This window comes from Styela clava, chromosome 13 (assembly GCF_964204865.1).
Source record: "Styela clava chromosome 13, kaStyClav1.hap1.2, whole genome shotgun sequence".
Taxonomy (NCBI): domain Eukaryota; kingdom Metazoa; phylum Chordata; class Ascidiacea; order Stolidobranchia; family Styelidae; genus Styela; species Styela clava.
Genome location: NC_135262.1, coordinates 14381052 through 14406193, shown reverse-complemented (window position 1 = coordinate 14406193; position 25142 = coordinate 14381052). Strand labels below are relative to the sequence as shown.

General features: G+C 36.0%; 2 protein-coding genes and 1 long non-coding RNA gene across 3 annotated transcripts; 2 read left to right on the top strand and 1 right to left on the bottom strand.

The window, feature by feature from the left end:
* Window positions 1-858: 858 nt before the first annotated feature.
* On the bottom strand, window positions 859-3303 carry LOC120332562 (glutathione S-transferase 1-like). The gene is made up of 4 exons (XM_039399831.2): window positions 2994-3303; window positions 2074-2221; window positions 1650-1785; window positions 859-1278 (listed from the first exon to the last, which is right to left on the bottom strand). The coding sequence occupies exons 1-4, from the start codon at window positions 3203-3205 to the stop codon at window positions 1082-1084; spliced, it is 693 nt and encodes a 230-aa protein (XP_039255765.2). The 5' UTR covers window positions 3206-3303; the 3' UTR covers window positions 859-1081.
* Window positions 3304-3456: 153 nt separating this feature from the next.
* Window positions 3457-6105, top strand: LOC144431424 (uncharacterized). Its single transcript, XR_013479992.1, has 2 exons — window positions 3457-3775; window positions 4495-6105. It is a non-coding gene; the product is annotated as an uncharacterized LOC144431424 (long non-coding RNA).
* A 5220-nt stretch (window positions 6106-11325) lies between these two features.
* Window positions 11326-23861, top strand: LOC120332935 (uncharacterized). Its single transcript, XM_078119253.1, has 10 exons — window positions 11326-11578; window positions 12012-12137; window positions 12901-13091; window positions 13332-13563; window positions 13987-14146; window positions 15744-15995; window positions 18843-18961; window positions 21766-21824; window positions 21983-22104; window positions 22568-23861. Exons 2-10 carry the CDS (start codon window positions 12024-12026, stop codon window positions 23068-23070), a joined length of 1752 nt encoding a protein of 583 aa, XP_077975379.1. The 5' UTR covers window positions 11326-11578; window positions 12012-12023; the 3' UTR covers window positions 23071-23861.
* Window positions 23862-25142: the final 1281 nt, after the last annotated feature.

Genomic DNA, 25142 nt, shown 5'->3' with positions numbered 1-25142 from the left:
CTACAAGCAGGAATAGTATATACCAGGGGTGGCCAAACTCCTTCCGACCGCGATCGACTAAAATCTTCAAAATACCTCGCGATTGACTAATTGGTAAGAAGGTCATACACAAAAACGAATGTGTACTGAATATACAGAAAACTGCACACATGTATACAAAAATTTCAATGCTGACAATAAGTTTGGCTCTGTGGACGCATTATAATGAAATCGTCACAACAATTTGTATTTTTCATGTTTCATTTAATTTGTTAATTTAATTATGTAATTGTACCGGATCAAATTTTGACTCTTTATTTAATATTTATTCGAATCATACAATTCAGATCTAAGGCCTGCCTAATTTTCAGTCGTAAGTGTTGAAAATTCCTCAAAAAACCTTGCCATATCCACATGACAAGTATCCATATTATAAAAACAGCTAAAATAAATATTCTCAATTCATAATTGTTACATGATCGCTCAAACTCCAGTATCTAATTTGCAGTTATCTCCAAGTCTGATTCTTCGCTCGCTTGGAATTAGAATCCCACTACTTTTGGAGTGAGGCAATCCGAAGACAACAGTTCAGCGCTTTGATCAACATCCGGCGAAATCTTCTCTTCTTGCTAAATATACGGATTGCGTATTTTTGCACAATATGCGGAAACTATTTCATTAGTTCAGAGATTGTTTCAGGATATTTGGTTCAGAAGTCAAATTTTCTATACGAATCATGTCACACCATTTGTTGCACGCGGGTTATGTAGCTTACTTTATAATCACCCCACATTGATTTAAACCACATGTCGACTGCAAATTCCGAGTTACTCTTGCAATCGCTTTCATGAGCTACCCATGAAAAATCACAGCAGTGAGGACTATCGAAAAAAACAATTTTATTAGAAAAAAAAATTGAATTTGACTTCATACAGTTGGATACAAGAACAGTTCAATGACTAGTTTTATTTTCCAGACAAGATGACAGATACAAAACTTGAAATTCGGCAACCCATACTTTACTAGCTTTATATATCAAAATATTACAATTAATTGAGTTGCGTGCTACTTCAAACAATAACAGATAGAGTTCACGTAAGTTTTAGAATTTTTTTTGCGTATTTTCTTTCAATTTGGCTTGATACATTTCCCGAAACTTAGCTGAAGGCACATCACAAGTTTTCTTGTGATAAGGCAGTGCTTCCATTTTCTTCTTCCATTCTATGAGTTTTGGAAAATCACCGAAATCATTGAAATCGGTCACATTGAGAAGAGTCACGGCGATATAGTAGAAGAAATCTGAAAAATATATATTAGCAAAAGAGCGAATAGAAGAAGCAGAAGTAATATCACAATTTTAGTCATGCGTTTCTTTATACTTCCTCGCTGTGCAGTCTGGTGCTGTACGCAGAAATACATGGGGGTCGTGCAAAAAGCGGCGCATGGATAATAAAATTGGTTTGAAAATTATTAGTAAGATGTTAAACTTGCAAAAAATAAGAGTAATACATACTGCCAAATACGACTTTTATTCAATCTCTGGAAATCCGCTTTCAACTTACGCCAAACTATCCCAAACAATGGAGGAAATTGCGGAAATTCAAACTTAGTTGATAATTGAATGATGCTGATTTATTAACTTTTAAATCTGACTTAATAATAATACATACCAGCAACAGTTAGATTATCAGCTGCAGTGTAAGTATGATCTGCCAGCATTCGTTCAATCAATCCCAAGTAGTTCTTCATTTCGGGTAGTTTTTCGTGACGAGTTTGCTCACCACGAAAATAAACACCTCCCGGATTCTAAAAGGTAATGTTCCATCTTCAAGTGTGAAAAAATAGGTCTGAGTCATTATTGTAATACATTCAACTGGTATCAACCGATCATAAAATAATACGATTAGCGGTAAAGATACTTTACATGCAAAAATAACGTTACAGTGACGTCAATCGTGCCGAGTGAAAAACAGAGTTTGCACAATGAGACCACCATAAACTGCAACAAACTACGTTAACATCGGTCGGTAGCCACTACTTAAATGTAATTTCCATTTTCGTGAGGCACTATATTATAACAACTCGAAAACCTACCACATATTCAACGATGCTGTCTGTAATATTCTCTCCAATATAGAGATGCTGATCAAGCTTCGCTCTGGATTTAGTATCCTGTGGATACAGATGTTGTTTCTTTTGTTTTCCACCATATTCACTCACCAAATATGTCGCAACTGCCCGACTAAAAAGAAGAAAAATGACTGAAGTATAACGAGAAAATACGTACGAGTTTTCAAGTTATGATTATACTGCAATTCCAGATACGAATCCCATTGAGAATCATGATATGTGAAAGAATGCTTAATTTTGTAGTCACAGATTGGCCCATGTAACGTCCTTGCATCTTTCTCCCCTATTTAATTGATGTGTTTGAAACATACCCGGTCGACCATATATCCCACCAAGTATGGTTTTGCGAATGGCCAAGGCCTTTCATATTTTTGGTAAAGTGATATACAAATATAGTTAAAAATATACATATACAACCAACAGGCATATGCATATGACATTGGCTGAATGTGCATATGACATTGGTTGCATATGGCATAGCTATATATGCATATTTAGTTGGCTCTATATGTGTATAATTCGACTGTGTATGCATATGTCATTGACTATATGTGTATATGAAATTGGATCTTGTATGTAAATTACCTAAAATGACTGCAGGGCCTATATGTACATTTAGTGAAGTATATATTCTGTTTATGATGTGATGTTAAATGAGTGCATATTACATATACGGTAATTGGATGTATATGCATATGATGTATGCTGTATATGTATATCACTGGAATGGCTGTATATGTATATGGAGTTGGCTGCATTTGCAAATAGGATTGGGCTTTATGTATATGAGATGGCTGTTTATGCATATTTTAGACTGTATTTGTATATCACGTTACCAATCCCACGTAAAACCCGACGTGTAAACTAAACAAAAAATGTCTTACCTTTCCGCTAGACAAAATTCACCGTCCTTGATTGCGGGAATTTTCTGCCTAAAGCTGATTTTCTGAAATTCGGCAGTTTTCTGTTCACCTTTTGTCACATCTACGTAATGCTCGTTGTAGGGTATTCCCAATTCTTCCAAGACCATCCATACCGCACGACATGGAAGACTCGTATCCACAGTGTAGAAGTCGATCTTTGTTTGGGCAGACATTTTACAAAAGGCGTGATATTTGTATGCACACTGTTTGATAAATATAACAAAACTATTACCCTGTTTACCACAAGTGGCATCTAAAAAGCTGCGTGTAAGCTCACCCAAAACTGTACTAAACAATGTACTTCTCGCAAGGCTGGTGCTCTTAATATAGTATTTCTCCAAAAATCGCTTATTACTAGCCAAACGTTTCGTGTTCCACATTTATAGGCAATGATTATAAGTAATCTGTCTTCGAAGCCAAGCATTATAGAGGACTTGCACGGGTCACGTGACCTTGTTACTGGACGGCAATAAAACAAAAACGTCCATTTGGCTCCTGTCAGTTGCAAGTCGGATTATACGTTTCCGTTTTGTTTGGCTGTTGAAAATGGTTATTTCGTATTGTTCCGCTGGCTGTACGTATAGTATAGACAACGAAATGGATCTTCAGCTATATTCCACTGTTTTCAAAAGATCCGGAACGTCGCGCAATGTGGATATCATCTATTGGCAGGACTGCTTGGTGTCAAGTCCAGAAGCCATCTTACTCGTGTTTCACTGTTTGCGGACAGCACTTCGTTGATGGTGAGTCATGATGTGCCGTTATCAATTTTTTTAAATATTCATAAGCTCCCTCATTTCAATGGAAAGCAGATGACAAACTACTGTTATTGGTAGGCTTAGGCCTACTTGCAGACTTGACTCGTGTAAGGTATTAATCAATAATTGCCATAAGGTATTGTTTCCCTAGTTAGCAGGTACCGGTAATCTATTAGTAAGTGTGAAAATTTGAATAGATAACTAAAGTTTAATGCCAGTGCTAATGCAAAAAATAACCAGAATTTAATTGAATTCTCTATCTGAGAATACGCTCGCCACCGCATCTCTGATACCCATGGGAGTTTCACAGGTTCCAATCCCATGCGGGGATAGTTATGTGCGAGGGGACGAGGAGATTGCAGCTCTCCTCCCACTAAGGGTGGTTCACACGACCGCTGGTCGATTACGACATCCCCCACCATCAAGTCCATGCTTCTAAAACAAATAACTGGCTAACTAATCCCGACATAGAATGGTAATCGTACGATGTTGCACCTTGCAATCTGTCCCCAACCACAGATAAATTCTATCCTAAAAACTACCCACATTGGTAGGCATAGTTGCGTTTTAAATTGAAAGAAATCTTCATTAATGGTCAGAAGGTGTTATCTGATTATTTTGGTAGTCAGCAGGTAATTTATTACTGATCTGATACACAAACTTGGCACTGTCAAATGATGATTAGTGTTATAATTTATTTTCAGGAAAAGGGGAAGATAACCCATTATCAGCTGCTTACATGTCCCATCGATATTTGAATTTTCGCCATCCCCAGAGAAGAAGAGAATAGTTAGAAAAAGGAGGATTTTGAAGAAAGGAAAAAGGCAGGACCATTTCAACAAATTCTGTTAACTTGTATGCGTTGCAATATTAATTCGCAGTTGTTAGCATAAACATTTAATGTGTCTTTCGACTAGACCTACCACACTTTAAAAAAAAGCCGCCTACACCCCTTTTCACTAGAACCATAATACTGTAAAATATTTGATAGAAATTACCCCCCGAGGCATCATATCTTTCATTTGAAAGGGCTGTGGAGGCAGATACATTTTTTACTCTAAATTATGGAATGTTACTTCCAGGTTATCTTATCCCTTCTTATAGATATCTTGAGGTTAGTGACTCCAACTGACCCAAGCATGCCACACTGAAAATTCTCTTGTGTACCCATAAAATAAGGCTGTTGGAGCCTTCAGACCTTGAAAACAGTCGAATCTGAGCACGATGGATTCATGTGAAACACATAATACACGTAATATGCATTTAGAGGCAAAAATATCCCATCCTGAGCAGCACCGATCCACAACATCCTGCCTATGGAATCAAAACATTAGACAAATTGGTGTACTGTGCGCATTCACAAATTTTTGTGAATCAAGTGTGCCTTTTGACTAAAGAAAATTTAGCATTGAAATGGTCAATCTCAATATCAACCTAGTATCTGCAGATAAAACCAATTGTTTTTTAAAAATACATTTTTGATGTGCTTTATTTTTCAAATATAATTTATAATTACTGTAAAGTGTGTGATACATTTGGTACCATGAATACTATTTGCAAATTAGCTTGGGTTACACCCCTCTCAAATAAAAGTTTAGACTCTTAAGTCGTATCTCATAATATTCTTTAAACAAAAGGTTGCGGCTAGCTGGCTACCCATCAGAATTTCCTTTCAGATCACAAAGTCGCAATATTACGCCTCGCTAAGTTTCATTGGCAACTGTTCCTGGTTGTAGTATCGGTGTCCAACGTTAGACTGAAACCTTCACGACCAGACCCACCGAAACAATTTTTTTTTCTTGATAGGGTGGTCTTGAAGTTGATTTCGTTAAAGCACAATGGACACTTTATCTCCACCAATCCACAGTAATGACAAGTTACTTTGTCATTACGATAAGCATCAATAAATGGATACTGAGGATGTATTATCAAGCCACGCAAGCTGAGGTCTTGTGCCACTGTGGTCTTGTTGCAACTTATACTTTGCCATCCATCTATTCCATGGTCGCACCCATATCTGTAAGATAATGGATACAGATAAGAGTTTTCATAAAATCTAACGATCAAGGAGTGTGAAATTTAGGGCTGGGCATTTTCGAATACCTTGTGATTTCAGAATCGAATCGAATAATTTTTTCGAATCGAATCTCGAATACTTGAAAATATAAAATTGTAAGCGACTTTATCATAGTAATTGGTCCTCTCAACAAATGAATTACTGAAGACATAGAATAAATCACTCAGATAGATTACTGAGCGTTCACACAGAATAACAAACACGTTTTATCAATAACTCACTACAGAAAATAGTCATATGTTAGAATTTCGTTGAAAAAAATATGACTTCAATGAAAAAAACATTGGGGAATTCACCTCGACCATTAGCGGAAAGATAAAAACAAGATGGCAGCAATTCGAAATTCCAGTCTGAACCGATTCGAATAATTTACTATTCGATTCGAATATTCGATTGGAAATGCCCAGCCCGGGTAAAATTTATGTCCATATCCCACCACAGCCACTAGTCGTAAATGAATTTGATTCCGGGTAGCATATCTTTTTTACCAATGACAATAAAAAGACATTTTGAATCAGTTGTACAAGCACCATTAGGATAGGATTTATCTTTTGGGGGGGGGGGGGGGGGGGAGCCAGTTATTTGTTTTCAGAAGCAGTGACTTGGATGGTGGGGAATGGTCGTAACCGATCAGCGGCCATGTGAACCACCCTCGGTAGGAGTGGAGCTGCAATCCTCTAGCACATAACTATCCCCGCATGGGATTGAAACCTGTGAAACTACCAGGGTGATCAGAGATGCGGTGGCGAGCGTATTCCTAGATGGCGAATTAAATTGAATTCTGGTTATTTTTTGCATGACCAGTGGTGTTAAACTTTAGTTATCTATTCAACCTTTCACACTTAGTAATAGATTACCTGCTAATCAGGAAACAATACCTTACAGCAATAATTCCTTACTGTCTTACACAAGTCAAGTCTGCAACTGCAAGTAGGCCCACGCCTAGGCCTACTAATAACAGTAGTTGATTATTAGATTAATTCCTTACTGTCTTACACAAGTCAAGTCTGCAACTAGGCCTAGGCCTACTAATAACAGTAGTTGATTATTAGATTATTGATTATTAATTCCTTACTGTCTTACACAAGTCAAGTCTGCAACTGCAAGTAGGCCCACACCTAGGCCTACTGATAACAGTAGTTTGTCATCTGCTTTCCATTGAAGGAGGGAGCTTGTGAATATTTAAAGAAATTGATAACGGCACACTATCGCCACATTATCACTCACCATCAACGAAGTGCTGTCCGCAAACAGTGAAACACAAGTAAGATGGCTTTTGGACTTGACACCAAGCAGTTCTGCCAATAGGCAATAGATGATATCCACATTGCGCGACGTTCAGGATCTTTTGAAATCAGTGGAATATTACTGAAGATCCATTTCGTCCATGTCTATACTATACGTACAGCCAACAGAACAACGAAATAACTATTTTCAACAACCAAACAAAACGCAAACGTATAATCCGACTTGCAACTGACAGGAGCCAAATGGACGTTTTTGTTTTATTGCCGTCCAGTAACAATGTCACGTGACCCGTGCAAGTCCTCTATATCGAATAAAGCAGAAGTCGGCAACCTACGGAGTGATATAATCCGGCCCGCGACGCTTCACTGAATTATAGTAACAAAACAGTTGTTTTGACGATTATAATCTTTACGTAACAGAGTTTACTGTGAGACACATATAGTCTACATTATATTATAATCTAACAAGTATAAAATTCACAATTACGAGTTTAATGGACCTATAATTTGATTATAATCAGACAAATGGCAACAAAACGCAGAAAAGTTGATGCTAAGTGCACAGTGTTAAATGGCGCCGAAAATATTCGAATGAAATTTTTTGAGATGCAATGAGGAAATAAAAACTATATTCTATTCGAGAGATATATCACTGATTGACTTTCATTATTTAAAGTATCATCCGTTCGGTTTTTAACTTTCTAAAAATATGTGCAAGGTTGCCGACTCCTGGAATAAAGCATATGACTGGTCTGTCAGTAAGCGAGCAAAACTATTACCCTGTTTACCACAAGTGGCATCTAAAAAGCTGCGTGTGAGCGCACCCAAAAATTAAATATTCATACTCAAACAATGTAAACAATATACTTCTCGCAAGGCTGATGCACTTAATATAGTATTACTCCAGAAATCGCTTAATACTAGCTAAACGTTTCGTGTTCCACATTAAAAGGCAACGATTTCTACACCGTTATAAGTGATCTGTCTTCGCATACAAGCATTATATCGAATATAGCATATGACTGGTGTACCAGTAAGCGAGCTATGCTTGATTCGATTTTCCCACACAAGGCAAAGTACCTGCAATTTATACCAATAAATGCTCTCGATAGTTCTATCAGGATATATGTCATGCTTACTATCGTGAGCGCCGAATTGCTGAGTCACGATCAGTCCTCAGGCTAATGACTGCGATTCGGCAATCGATTCATTGGCCGGCTTATTGGCTTCAACAGTTTACCACTCGAAACACTTAAGGCAATTTTAGCAGAGATTTCAAAATTGTTCTCATCGGAAAATAATGATGCGGGCATAAAGCTTGCTGTTTATCAATGAAGCTGTAAAATGCAGAGCTATCAAAATATAATAAACTTTACTTGGCTTTTTTTTAAATGTACTAGTACGGACAAAAGATTCATGAATGATAACTCCGTAGAATTATATTCGTTTGTGTAATCTCTGTTGTCTGAGGAATTAATTTGATATTAATAAACTTGATTTGCACATTGTGATACACTTTATTTTTATACTCCATTGTCGCCCCAGATATCACCGCGATTATCTGTCTACATCTATATTCTATACTATATGGAAGCCCGAATGCCTACAAGACAGTCATTCAAACAGCAACGCGGAAATTTTTTTTTGTATATACCATATCTGTTACATTACGCCAGACCTCAGGAAATGCATGGAATTGGCCAAATGCTTTAGGACAACTAACAAAAAGCGCATAGCTTGGGTGAAGCTGAATAAATTTTGCGTTTGAAACTAAATGTCTTCAAAATAATCTTGTCGCGTGCCACGCACGATCTTTGGAACCAATTTGGATAGAGGTAAATTTGGAATTGTATAGTGAAGCGCATTCAGGACCGCTTCTTTTATATTTACCCCACGTGTTGTGTCATAAAGAAGTACAAGTTCAACAAGATTTTCATAAGCAGATAGCTCTTTTGCTACAGCAATGGTTGTCCCCAAAAGGCTGATTTTTTTTTAAAAAGATGGACTTGCTTGGGAACTATCGCCTCTTCCACGTCTTGAATGCATTCTCGAGCAAACTCGCCATCTGTGATCAACTTTTTCTGCTGAAACATAAGATGCGGCGATGGAATCTTCATTTTCCCCGATGAGCTTTTTATATACGTTCTGTTGCAAGCCCGTATAATTTTTTTAGTTTCAACACCAAATTTTCTCTCAACTTTCCGACAGTTTTATTATATTTGTGTTGATGTAGTGTCTCTTCACATTGAAGGCTTTTGAAATAGAAAGAGTTGTGCCACAAACCAAGCATAGGGGCTTCTGCTTCCATTCGATAAAAAGATAGGCGCTTGTCCACGAGTCTTGAAATCCACGAGTCTCATCTATTTTTCTTTTGCAACGAATGCTTTTGCTCATTGCTGCAATCAGTGCGAATTTAGGTTTTAGTATTGCTATTGCCAAGAAAGATAATGGTAAGCTGATGATCGTCTTGGCAACACAAGAATTCAGAGGAATTAATATATGTCGTCAAACCAACCATTAACCCTGCTAGTTTCTGCTTCTGATAGAACTAAGAGCTAGGTAGCCTACACGTGGATCGAAGTGCAAAGTGAATATAATATAATTGAGTCATATGGTAGTCGCTTTGGTGTGAATAAATTTGCCGATTTAGATTATTGCGACATAGACACACCTTGTTACCATCAACGATAAGTAAGGATGCTAAGTATGACTACTTTCAAGTATTCGATTCTTATCCGATTCCTAAATTTTCGATTCCGATTCTCGAATCTCAATTCCTCGACATATCTTTCCAAGAAAACATACACACCAAACCAATAATATATGAAATCAAACAAGAGAGCGATGTTCGAATATATGGACGGACAAGAAGGCCAAAACTAAGTAGTATGGGTATTCAATCTGTCACAGGAGACTAAATCGCGAAAAAAAAAATCCTTTAGAGATTTTAGAAATAAATAAACGTAAAAGCCTTCCAGCGAAATATATATACCGTATATAATTTAGTGAAATTTGCGACGTGGTAGCAACTCAACATAGCAGTAAAGCAGTTTATACATATATATGTAAAGGAATTTCCACAAAACGTTACGCATTGTTTGCAATCCAGGTTTCAACCTCGAGAATCGATTCCAATGCATGGAATCGATTCTAGTCGATTCCGCGAAGAATCGATTGATTATGTAATCGAATCCGGATTCGATTCCGCCATCCCTAAGTCGATAAATGGATTATTTCACCTACCGGTACTTAACTGCTTGCTACTGTATGCTAGCCTAGCCTACCTGCTTATTTTTTAGCAACTACCTTTTGTAAACAGGGCCACGATTTGTGGATAAACATGATAATTCAATTTCTTTCGATATAAACGTGATATTTTAATGTATTTCATAAATAATTTTTTTTTTACAAAACTGTTCGCGTGCCACGTTTGAGCGTATGGCGTGCCAAATTTGTCACGCGTGCTCCGTGTTGTGCACCCCTGTCTTATTAAAGGACAACAGTGTTAGATGTCATATTCTTGACTTGTTGGACAAGAAGTGTGGCTTATATCTCGTTTCGTTGATGGGACGCAAACTCAAGTACATCAATCAATTTCAAGTTTAAATATAGATTGAAATAAAAAACGTGAATACGGATTTTGCGAATTAAACTTTAATAGAGAATTTGATCGATATATATGTCGAGATATGTAACCGAAGTTTAAAATGCATGAAAATGGGCATTTAGTGGCCTATCAGTTTGACCAATTTACAGATCACGAATCCGCGCTTCAACCACTCGTTGTTCAATTTTAGTCCACAGCATTACCAAGGGTATAACAAATGCATATTTCTTGCTTATAAGTGGCTTGTGCTTCTTTTGTATTGAATATGGCTGAATCGATGCAGTCGGAGAAGATTTATCTTTGTGAGAATGGATTCTAAACTGTATTGAATATTAAAATCATTTATGACAATAATTCAACTAAAAATGAAAATAAAGAATTTTACATTTGAATACTGAAGATAGTTGCTTGTTATTCCAGCCTGGCGCCATCATGAATGATTACATTTAATGCCCACGTACATTGCTCGTTGTTTTGTAAATATGCATTGAAATAATATTAACGCCAGTCATATGAATTGATTCTACATTCGGCTAAATAAATTCCACGGATAAATCTCTGCATAGTATGACTAACAGCACGATATAATGGGATTGGCTAGATTTTAGAACTTTAGTTTTCAGTTAACTTCCTAAGGTGTGCATAGTGCATGAGTATTCAAGGAAGTAAATTTTCATAAAAGATCATTGTTTCCGTTTACCTATACATGTTATGATTGTTTACCTATACGTGGGAAGAATATAATAGTATAGGCAGTGTACCATACCATGCAATTCGCTTCTCATTCTAATATTTTCTTGATTGAGAGAAGAAGATAGATTTGCCATAAATTGGGGAACTCAATTTTTGTTTTTCAGGTAAAGTTGGTTTATATGTTTAGAATATAATGGTTAAAATGTGTGGTACTTCTGACTTTGGATCATTAGCCCCACTTATAAAATCACGTTTATATATTTAAATATATAGGAAAAGAACTATAACGACATAATAAACAATCTTGATTGGATAATAATAATATCTCGCCTGAGGAAGTGCTTGTTTAATGATGCCGAAATATAATTTCTGGAAAGACCGGACCCAAATATTTTTGATTTTTGTATGCGGATCTTTGGTAAAAATAGTTGAGTAGCTCTGCTGTAGAGTAACGTTTGTATGAGGAAGTATGACCTTGGCCAGAAGAAATGTTGCAGAAATATATTTATGTTAGTGTGCAGCAAGACTCTTGAATCACTTAGAATAAGAACTGTTATGTCGTATCAATCATTAAGTAGCGTTACCTACTTGTTTTAGCTACCTAAGACGATGTCAGCAGCCGGAAGCAACGATAATATAACAGATGCAATTGATGAAATATGTTCAAAAAGTTCGCCTCAGAGAGATATTATTGCTATTTATTGTGTCGTCATATCAATAGTGGTTTGTATTTTTATGTTATTCATTGAAATTCATTGGCGTGGCGGTGTGGCTCAACGGGCTAAGCGTTAGGAATACGCTCGCCACCGCACCTCTAATTGCTCTGCGTGGGTTCGCAGGTTCGAATCCCATGCAGGGATAGTTATGTGCGAGAGGATTGCTGGACTCCTCGCCGTCGTTGGGTGGTTCACGTAACCGCTGGTCGGTTACGGCTTCCTCCACCACCAAGTCCATGCTTCCGAAAACAAACAATACAGTAAAAAACTAAATCCCATACCCGACTTGGAATGGTAACCGGACGAGAGGCCGTGGTTCGCCATATGGATAAGCCGTCTTATCGGCTTTCCTCTCCCCCGGGATAAATATGTAAATCCTATCCTATCCTATCCTAAATTGGTACGTAGGTCCACATCTTTCAATTTTCCCATAATCATATGCCACCTATACATATAGGTAACTAAAAAATTATTCATTGGCTTGATAACTTACTGCACTTGGCTGTTTTTTCCTTTATTGGAAATACGTGGATAATAACGAGATAGTAAGGAATGGTTAAAATGTTGAGATTTTTACTCAAAAATAAAATATTAAATACCGCAAAATGGGGAAATTCAATTCATGTGGGAGCAAAAATGAATTGCGTTCAATTTTTAAAATAAAAAGTGATTTACGTAATTACATAAGAATGTATCAATTCAGTGTCTGTATACCAGGAAAATACGACAGAATGTGAATTTCCCTTTACAATAAAGTTGTTTTTATTCAGGTATTTTTCAATGGATTGCTTCTTATTGGAATTGGAATAAGTTGGAGAACACTTCGGCAAAATAGTATACATTATTACCTAATAAGTTGCTCATTTTCAGCAATTTTTTTCTGTTTTTCTATATTTTATGAAGTATATTATACAACATTTCAAGTTGATAATGCCAGCATCGAAGGTGGAGTACTACAGAGGTATGATAATTGATGTTAAATTTGATCCAAATTTTTTTGAATTTTCAAAACAACATTGAATTGTGGAACCTCCCAGGACGAGTAGCCTATATAGTAATATACGATCAACACTATAATAATAAATGGCATTCACAAATAAAGAGACACTATAGTGAGAAAATGATTCAAAATTTAACAATCGCTAGTTTGAAACGTTCAACCAACTTCATACAGAATTCTTCAGTTTTTTATCATTTTTAGATACAACGTAAATATTTCTTCACATCGAAATGCCATGCAACATTATGCATTCCGTAAAGGACTTCTTGCGTCAATGTGGCTTGTCATGGAATTGAACGTGGTGGCGCTGATATTTGCTGTTGGGGATAACGCACAATTTATCGGTCGATATACCGAACCAAAATTGCCCTCGCGATCTGAACTTGCGGCTGCTAGCCGAGATGGTCGCATGAAGAAAAAACGAGGATCGGAAGTAAGGGATCAATCATACTCATGTTGAAAGATAGCAATGCCCAATAACATAGATCCCAAGGTCAAATGTCGAAACAGTATTCTGTTGAATTAGAATAAAATATCAGAATATTGAGTAAAATATACATAAAACAAAAGCAATAGCTTTCTAGCGAATTTTTCGTCTTAAAGTTTCACGCGAGGTTGAATCTGCTTCAAATTTTGCATGTGCATGCATCATATCTCGGACCAGAAGCCTTCTGATTTGAGATGAATTATGTCGTATAATTAGCAAGTTATTAAATTATAATTAGTGATGGGACACGCGATGTCGCTATCGAGTCAGAGCGAAGGAATCGAAACCACAGATCGATAAGTGGGCGGTCTCCGATCTCTATCTAGTTTATACGTCAATCGCATATTCACATTCATTTTTTTTATTCAGCATCAAATGTTCAAAGGAAAACGATTCAAAGCTTTTGTTTTATTAACAATGGCTTGGATAATTCCAATATTTTTATCAGTCGCCGTGGCATTGGGTTGGAATTGTGTTGAGTACTGTGCTTGCTTGCCCGGAATTCGATCTGGCTATCAATGTACCCCGCGTAAGTATATTGTAAGTCAGTATTGCCAGATGTTTCAAACACTTACTCACGTATTATAATAAGGGATAGAATGAATTTCACAAATTTCAAAATACTCCGGAGTTCCGGAGTTGTTATTTTAAAATTTCCTGTGGTAGTCGCTTTTTTGGACCAGTAGTCATATTTAATTTAGAATGACTCGAACGCGGAGTCGCATTGATTTCATGCAACTCCGTAGCCTTCTCAACAGTACAACAATGTTTAACCCTAACGAGCTAATGATGATAACGTCATCAAGGGACCTATGGAGCGTTTCGTTATAACTTATCGATCTTGATCGTTAAGTATGTTGACAGGTATTTGTCTGTTTGTTTGTCTGTTAGACACTTTCGTATGTTACGCGATATCTTACGAAAGCGAGGTTGAATCTGCTTCAAATTTTGCATGTGCATTCATCATATCTCGGACCAGAAGCTTATTGATTTGGAATGAATCATTTTGTATAATCAGCGAGATATTAATTAATTAGTCACATTTTTTATTTTATTTTTTTTAGAATAAGCGAGTTATTAATTTTTTTTTGCGGAAGATCGATAAGTCGGCGGTCTTTGATCGCTATCTCGTTATGATGTTGATGTCAGTATTCTTTTTATTGTTTTTGTCGAAAAATAGCTTTTCTCTTCAATCTCTGAACCAATTGCGTTGAAACTTCCAGGGGTGAAAGGTTGTTGTTGTATCCAGAAGACCATTAGTTTTATTAAAATAACTGTAGGCTGTATGTGATTCTTTTATCACATTGAAGTTGTGTGTAATAACGTTATAAAAATTCTAAATTGCGCATTGTGTGGCGGTTCCGCTATTGCATTTTAGCTATCTGGCAATAAGCGAAGATTTTTAGTGAGAAAGACTACCGGTACTGTAAAGTGTAAAAGATTTGATACTACTTCGATTTGGCCTTCGTGTACATATATTTCAGCATTGCTCTATTGTTTGCTGTTAAACTTGCAGTTGGTACACAAGTCTGTTGTTTAACTTGACATGTGCGTGACTATGAAGTTACCAACACTCGTCCTGGGGCATTGCGGAATCCAATCTTGGACAAAAAGATGTGCCATTCAGGGGTCATTACCTGGTTTATGACATTGTTTACATTGATTCCTGCCTTCTTTTTTATTTTTTTCTGAATACAGCACGATTGTATATAGTGAGATTCTCAAAATTAAATGATTTGAAACTCCCATCATTTCTTTACTTGTACTGAAGAAATACACATACAACAAGTACAATTTTTCTATTTTTTTCATTTTCTCATTAATTTTTATAAAGTATAGTTAAAACTGGTTTTAGACCATTCCGTACGGAGTTGAACGCTCCAACCAACGCAAAAAATCATAACTATCATTGCATGTAATCTTATTTTGGCCGAATCGTTGGCTTTAATTAGTTTTCTTGATGCCCTACAATTTTATCAAGGAGATGTACTATGCATCAATGACATATTCAAAAATGGTTGGATTATTTTTCTTATCAGTTCGCTTTTTCACGGAAAACATTTCAGTTTACAGTATTTGTACTTTTTTATAGCATGATTCGAATGCAATATTGTTCTATTTCTCAGCTGAAGACAGTGGGCATATTTGCTCAAGGCAGTGGCTACCAATGTCGCAAAGTTTTATCGTCGTTTTAACCGTGTTGTACTTGTGTGGTTTTGTTGTTATATTTGGAATGTTGACATCAACAATCCGAAAGTTTTATCGTTCTCATGCTCCTCGACGCTCAAAAGTTAACTTTACAGAAAGCAAGAGGAAACGAATTGGTGAAGTGAATGCAATGGGACGCAGGAACTCAAATGGAGGCTTCGTACAAGCAAGTAAGCAAAAAGCAATATCATACGTCAATACGTATAACAAATACAATATTCTCCTCCCAATAATGTAACGTTGGCATCAAAAGCTTAGAAACAAAGAACTTGGACTCTGACTCTTATCTTCACTATTATCAATCGAACTATTATTTCACGAACAAGTAACACTCCACAAGCAATTAGCATTTGTTTGAGTATAATAACGTCTACAAATGTACGTTATGTTTTCTATTTCTCAAATTCTTTCAGATGTTTAGAATAGGTGGGGGTCAGTCTAGAACAGGGGTGACGAACCCATTTGCTGCCGCGGGCCACTTTATCAGTCACCGCTGAGTGAGCGGGCCGCACGATTTTTAGTCGTACTACCGTATGATACCTGTTGTTTTTCATCTACAAAACGAACAACGGCATCCATACAGCTGATGTTATTCAATTATATAATGCAATATAAACGCTCGGCTCGGATGTTCGAGATCCGAATTTCCTTTCGAATACCACAGCATTTTTAACACGAAAGTTTAGAGCCTACTACCTGCGTAATGCAAAATCAATTTTTTAATGTACTGATTGAAATAAATTGTAGTCTTTGATATTTTATAGCAGATCTAGGGATTTCTCGGACGGTCCTATAAATAGCTTCTGATAGATACAGTCACTGATGCAAGAACATCATAATTGTAAAACTAATTCGTAACATCGCAAAAATATGAATCAAAACTAAGTATAATCGGGCACTTGGAAACACTTTTTATGGCCGTGAATGTGATGTGATATTTCATCATAGTAATGTTCTCAATTTGTGGGCGCAGCCGCAAAATAAATGTGTATTTAATTTATAAAAAAATAATAAATAGACTCCTATGGTCGCCAATGAAATACTTTGCACAACTGCAAAATCGCTAACCGACAACATAACATACCAGTAAAAAAAACATTAATTGTCGAAAAAGTGGGCTCTTTTCACGAGTGGCCTGCCTAATTGGGTCGACAGTTGCATAAAAATTTTAGGATTCGTTATGATTTACCCTTTCCCCCAATGATAATATCAACCTACGCATTATCGAATCTTTCTTCATGACATTTTGTGTCGCGTTAATATGCAAAATTCTGGTTGATAATGCCTCAGAAAGTATTCCGGGATCCTTTGTATAAAGATTCTTTATAAAAAACCACCGCCTCCGCTCCAAAATTAAATGTAAATTATGAATATTTCAATTACATTTTTAGGGTGGGTGGAGGCTAAGAATCCAGGTTGCGTCGGAAATTCAAAACCTCAAATCATTCCTAACCCGAACCACAACTGGATAGTTACTAATTTGTTATTTCAGGACGTAGTTTTTTTTTGACAGCGATGGAGGCTTTGTACAAAAGATCCGTATTTCGCAGGCCTTCGGATACAAAATTGTAAACGAATCCCTCTAATCACGATTAACTGATTTATAAAACGTAGGCATTTTTTCGACATTTACCATTGTTTTAATCATTGAGCAGAAGTTATAAATTTTTTATTACTTTCAAATATAACGTCTATCGTGCACAAAAATATCACATTTTCATAAAGTGAGATTACTCCTTCTCTATTAAACCGTATGCGTTTGCCGATAAGAGAGCGTAACTATGCTACGACAATGGTCATTTTGATCTATTGTTAGAGGTATCGATAATCCAAAAAAATGTGTTGGAAATAGTGTTGTTGCCAGTAATATGAATACGGTAACACTTGCGATCCCGTTCTCTCTGTACAGTTCTTGGAGGTTTGTTACTTTACGCCAAACATACACTGAATTGCCTGAATGCTTCGTGGGCCGCACGAAAGTCCTTGGCGGGCCGCATGCGGCCCGCGGGCCGCAGGTTTGTCACCTCTGGTCTAGAAACACTACAAGGCATGGGTGGCCAACACGTCGATCGCGATCGACTATAGTCGATCGCCACGTCTCGAGTGGTCGATCGCGTCTGATGCTGAGTGAATTTCAAATTTACCTCAATAAATTGTCTTGAACCAATTTAATGTAGCGCATGTTGTGTGTTTCAAAACAGAACAAATACAGTACTGAGCATGAGAAAAATACAGTATACACATATAGCCTGAACATATTATTACGCAACAAACGAGGTGCTGCCGCTGCTAAGGTTTGTAATTGAACTTGCCGAATATCAAGTGTCTTGACTGAGAAACGATCATACAATAACTTCTGCAGTTTGCGGCGGTTATTGTCACACTCCAAAAGAAGTGTGGTGAAGTGTATTTGCAACGGTAGCAATGGCATCAGAATACTCATTTTTTTTTCTTATTCCAATTGAGCGAATGATCGGACTTGGTGGAAATTTTAAATTAGATATACTGAAGTTTGAGCAGTCTTGTAACATTTATGGTTGGAGAATATTTATTTTTCGCTGCCTAAATAATAAATGGATACTTTGCAAGGTCTTTTGAGGAATTTTGAACACTTACAACTAAAATTAGGTAGACCTTACATGTGAACTGTATGATTCGAATAAATTCTAAATAAATGATGAAAAATTACTCTAGCTACAATTAAATAATCAGATTAACAAATTAAAAATAAAAATTTCAATGGCGATTTTAGTAAAAATGCGCCCACAGCGCCGAGTTTATTTATTGGCAGTGGTGGAATTTTTTGTATGCATGTGTGCAGTTATCTGCATATTCAGTACTCATTCGTTTTTATGTATTTCCTTATTACCGATCAGTCGATCACGAGCTATTTTGAAGATTTTAGTCGATCGCGGTCGAAAGCAGGTTGGCCACCCCTACTATAAGGTAATAAACCCTAATTGCATTCGTTTCTTAGCTTTCGATATCCATAATATAATTATTTCATCTTTTGTAAGAGAAAAGTCGATCGTACCATGATAATTCAAGAAAAACCTCCAGTTTCCCCATTGTTCGTATGTCGTCACTGAGAGAACTGAAATTGAGCCTGGAATCTCCAATCAGTATCATTGACTTGGTATGTTTACTTTTATTTGAGTATTTGAAGCACGCAAAAATTTAATCATAAATAAAACTTACACGAATTAATCCAACTTTTACTATCGAGCTAGTTAGTAATTAATGAAATTCTCAATGAAATCGGGCGGATCTGGTTATAGTTTTTGTATCTGCTACGGTTTCCTTTTGTCTCAAATTTTGTTTGAGTTCCCAATGGTTTATAGGAAGACTGGCATCTTCTCTTTGACAATGTAAGACAAATGAACTTTACCCTCTTTCCAACACTGTCCATAAAACCTTCTTTTCCTATTCCCCTTGATGTCACCGGTGAAAAACAAAAATAAACGTGCAAAAAATAATATACATTCGATTTACTGTAAGTCATTTTGCCACCGTGACTCGAGAGTAATCCACTAGTGAATAGTAAAATGTATGTACAAAACCCAGTGGGCCTATTTTTAGTATATGATTTCGTAAAATCGTCTGTGCTTTTGCTTTGCCGCTCCAAATTAGCGCCGGACAATGTGGTTGGTCACATTGTATACTAGTTCTGTACCGCTGGTATACATTGTCTCAATTTTACTTTGCAGTATGTGCTTGCAATTGTCAACCGTGATTTCGTTACATATTTAATTATGTTCGAGTTTAATTTTGAATGATATATAATAAAGCAGGGGTGTCAAACTCGTGGGTTATCGAGGGCCGCATTGCATTTTGGGAATTGCGCAAAGGGCCGCAAACAGTTTTTGATATATTTTGGTAATATAGCATATATATTTTTAGATAGGTGTAATTTGTGACATATATTGTGATGCAGTTAAACAGTCGAATGCAGTTTTGTTATTTTCTGAAATTACCAAATTCCATTTACATATTAATTTTATCATTTCACTATTATTGCAATTTACTGTATTTATTACAAAAAATCATGTGCTTTAGAATTTTGAGAAATGCAGGAATATTGCAACTTCCATTTTTTTAAATGCCACCTTTGGGATGGACTTTGCGTTTCATTTTAATACCTGTTTTTATTTTCAAGTATTCTTTTGCTAGCTTGAGGTGTAGGCCTATCTATATTTGGGTCAAATTGAAAACAAAAAAAAATTAATTTTCCAAAATTACTTTCAGTAACTTGTTGTTTTTTGTGTGAATAATCAATTTTACTTCGAAAGGTTTAAAAAATGTATTACATTTGGATAAAAAAAAACTTACAAAATATTACAATTATTGTTAAAACCCTTTATATGCGTTGGTCCCAATCGACTTTTTATACCTCTTTTATAATATGACATAAATAGTTAATCAAACACGCTAGTACATTTCCCAATATATCTTTAAAAAGCTTATTTAATCAAACACGCTAGTACATTTCCCAATATATCTTTAAAAAGCTTATTTTCCAAATTACGTAGCGCAAATGCGTCCGACCTTATGCCGGTAAGAAGAGAGAAATTTCAAAAAATTTCGAGAAAAAGTTTCTTACTTTTAACGCTGTGGTCAACACGTGATTGATATGCGAGAGAAAGAGTTTTCTTTTGGACGAGTTTTACCTCACCTTCAAAATAAAACAAGAGTGGGATTTTGAAGTGAAGTGATATTCGTTTTATCGAAGAGCATTTGATTTTCTGATTTGGAAAATTTCTGATCCGTACATACCAGAAAAAACAAAAAAAAAAAAAAATTGATCGCGTGCTGTCTGGTATCTTTGTTTGTTTATTATGAGCCGGAGAACGTTGCTCGCGCGTTTAAAATACTTCGTTTTCAACTAGCAACAGATTCTTTGTTTATTTTTAAGCTTTGAAATATTCATACAAATAAAATTGACCTTGTAGCAAAATAAAAATTATACATAAAAAAAATATGATGACGTCACCGTAATTAAGAACAGCCGGATCAAGCATGGATAATTTAAACTCAAACATTTTAAGTTTTGAAATTGGTTTTGTTCACACGCAGACCACTATGAAATACTATTGTTCCCCCAAAATACATTTAATTTAGCCATAATCCCAAATTATGACACAGGGAACCCCTTTATGACCAGGCCGATCCTATAGAGTGCGTTCGAGGGCCGCATCGGAAGTTCTCTGGGGCCGCAAGTTTGACACCCCTGTAATAAAAGATATAAAATTCCAACGGTTATTAATGTACATTGATCACTTCTCATACCTTGGACTCCATCGCCGAATCGACCATCCCCTCCATCGAATTGGTTTATCCTTATTTTAATGTAGACTGGTTACGAAAATATTGTTACAATTTTTCATTTGAAAACCCTAATATCTTGGGAAACGCAGGTCTAGTAAGATTAGCCGTTGATTTTCCATAAACATTGAAATGCACCGTTTTAATTAATTTTTAGGTCATACTGTTCGCATTTTTATGTGCTATGTAAATATTGCTCTTGTCCGTATATGTACGGGAGACGAGAGGTACTATCTATTGTACCACAAATACGAATAAACGTGTACACAAACAAAAGTTGGGCATGTATGATCCTAATTGTTCTAACATCCCATACTGGATTCATATGCATAAAACATATTTAGACTACGGCTCAGATTTTGACTTCAGCGTTCTCAATGTTCCCCATATCTTGAAGCAAACGGTTCTACATAAAAAAAATATATATATATATTTGAAGTAGCCTCAGGGTATTATCATCTTTCAGTAAATAATGACTATATAATAATTAAATATGAATTTCATAATCAAATAAAATCAAACTTCCTAGACAAGCATATTCAATCTACTATATAACTATTGCTCGTTAGGGGTATGATTGTTTAAAGACAAAATATTTAAATATTTCATTATCTCTAGGCGGTACCTGACACATCAAATCAAAGGTCATATTCTCCTACGCCATCCAAACTGAAGAAGTAAGGACATCTTGAATCCGTTTGCATATCATGTCAGAAAATCCTGCTTTAAATTATGTCAAAACGATGAATTTATTGCCTAACGACATTCTATGCAAACTTATATATATTTCTTTTTAAACTTCACTGTCTTTTTCCTTATATCTCGTGCATTTTAGGAACAGAAGACCAGCTCTTCATGACACCATCAAGCTTCTCATTCTGCTAACGTTTTCCTTGTTTCTCTCCATCACTCCTCTCATATGCGTCGTGTTTTTTGATGTCGTTTTTGCAGATATTGGTGAGTACAACGAAGGTTTTCGATGTGTTGCTCACTCACTTCTCAACTTTTAAATTTAAAAATTTTGTGAATGTGAAATTGATTGGAAAGGTTACATTTAGTTTCACAAATATAAACGGGCATAGCAAAAGTGCCATTTCATTCTTCTAATTTTTGTACGGTTACATCATTTGCCATTGAAACTGATCGCTCATTAAAACCAGTTTGAGTTTGATGCTACTTTTGTAAGGGTGTTCAAAAGCATATAAGTCGCCAAAAATTGTTGCCTTGATCAGAAATCAACGTAGGCACGATATATTAATGCTAAAACAGTCCACATATTGAAATACAATCGTGAATCCAAATTATTGTTATTGAAGACTTAGACATTGGTCGTGAAAGCACCCTTGAAAGTCTACTTATTAGTGATATTATAGATGGTAATGTTCACGAGATAGGTTTATGACTGCTTTATATTTTACAGTCCTTCGACCTGACGCAGTTTTGGTTACCTCTTCAATGACGTGTATGCATGCCACAAGTCTCCCATTTATTTTGTTGAGATATATGAGCGGCTTGCGAACTGCGTGTCATAATATTTTATTAAAATGTCCATGCCTTCATACAACGATAATCATGAAAAGACCTAGTACCTCAACAGCAATCAATAAATCGCCAACAAACGTAATACGATCCGCGACACCGTCTAGAAAATCTAGAGCGACGATCGTTGCATGTGAAGTGCCGACTGTTCCCGAAATAGAGTCAAAAGACGACGAAACTAGTGAAGAGACTGTCACTGAAGCTGTAAATTGTACATTAGATCCACAAAAAATTCTTTCTGAGAATTCTCCTCCAGAATCAGATAACAGAAAACCAACATTTGAAAAATACGAAACTGTTGTGGATCTTTCTAAATACGATTTATATGATAATTTTGCAAACAAAACAATTGAAGATATAGTGGGAAACATCAGTAAGCAGTAAAGTAATGAAAATCAATGAAAAGTATATATGTAGCTCGTTTAGATTGTAGTTTTCTAACTGGTGTCCATTCAAATAGTTTTATCATATTGCTAGATCATGTGTATATTTGACATATGAAGGAAAATCATGAACCTTTTTTATTGTTTCCATCGAAATGCTAATGAATTCTTTTCATTTTTTTTGCGGGGTGGGGGAGTCCTGTCATGTAGCTGTGTGATTGCTCTTCTTGGGGTGAACTCAAAATTTGTTTTACAAAATACCATATGAAATAAACATGTTATATATTATATTCAATAATAAGGTCCTGGGGTAGGCTACATTACCATTGGTGACATTAATTCAGATTCTCATTCCAACAATACGGCTATATTTTAGGGATGGAAATGACCGATTGTTATAAATTGTATTATATATGTATTTGCTATTTTAACAATAAAACGTTGAAAGCTGTGGCTGTATTTTGATATATATCAATTATCAAAGTTGTAGATTGTCCAAAAGTCAGATTAGAAGATCAAGGATAAACAGAATGAAATTTCAAATTTGTGTCTTCTGGCATGAAATTTTCACGTAAGTTGGCTATTTATTGGTGGCTTCTAGATTCTCTCTGCACAAGGCTCCATACGAGCAGTCTTTGAAAGGACCATAGTAATTCACTAAATAATTTTGTTAACTATGGTGTTGCATCTGGAGTAAAGTAAACCACTGATTGAAGAGAGTTTCATCCTGGGATTCTATAATCCTCAACGCGACTATACCTCCCAATATCTTGTGTAGTTCCCCAGGGATCAATTCTGGGTCATTTACTTTTTATAATCTACCTCAATGATTTTATAAACTGTTATATATTATTGTGATATATATATATATATCATGTAACACTGCTGGGTGACGCTATTTACCGTACTGTTTTGATTTCTCCGAGGCTGACATTCTTCTCTAAACGTATTTGGCTTGCTACTTAGTCTGCAACTGCTATGATATCTCACTTTTGAAGTGCTTGACTCTTACAAATGTTGTAATCGAAACTTGGTGCTTGATTATAAAAAACTAAAGACAAAATAACGACACCTGTATTGCATAAAGTTACCACAGTGCTAATATTCCCCGAATTGTCTTCAACGATGAGACAGGTAAAGCGAAAACAAAATAAACTGACTATAAATTATATTAAATTGATTTATATGCTCCCTAACAAAAATATAAGTCGACCTTTCCATATATGTTCGGTGGTAAAATGCTAACTGGAATGCCATGCATGAAATATCTTGGTATATATAATTATTAAAAATAAGTTTAAATGATATTTTCATATAGCATAACTAACAGTTGGGGTTACGTGAAACTAACTACCGTTCCTTGCTCTATGCCTTTGCGCAGGTGGATTCGTATGCGTAGAACGCAAGGATGCTGTAGCAAGAGCATGTTATCAAGGGTGACGGGAATTATGTTCAAACTTAGGCACTGCTTGACATTGCGTGCTTTGAAAATAATTTATCGTTCATTATTTCATTCTCGGCATCTTAAGTTGGGTAGTTGTTGTGAGTTTGCCAAAAAATGAAGAATTTTGGGACCTCCAGAAATATGCGCACCAAGATGGCGCACAACCTGAACATAGTATGTGTGTACCGGTTAGGATTCAGGTTGTGCGACATCTTGGTGCGCATACTTCTGGAGCACCGAATTTTGTATAAATCAATTTAATTTGACCTTTTCTCGCCTTAAAAAAGTTTTCAGCTTTAGTATAGCTATACCGTGCGCGTTTGTCTGCGAGCTCATATATAGCAAGTTATTCGCGCCCTATAATGTGTAAACGATAAAGAACCGTAATCGAGCATCGCCCCAAGACTATGAAGTAGCCGATCCCATCGAATCCACGGAGTGAAGTGATGAAGCGATGAATGAATAGATGCAGCTTCTTTTTTGACTTTATCGTGGCGTTATGAACGGTCTGTGCATTTTGCTGGTTTCCGCCATTTTCCAGTATGTTTTCAATTGATCCCAGTGTCAAGAGACAAAAACAATCATATCAACACCTATACTTTTACACAGTATATTCAAGTTGAAAATCT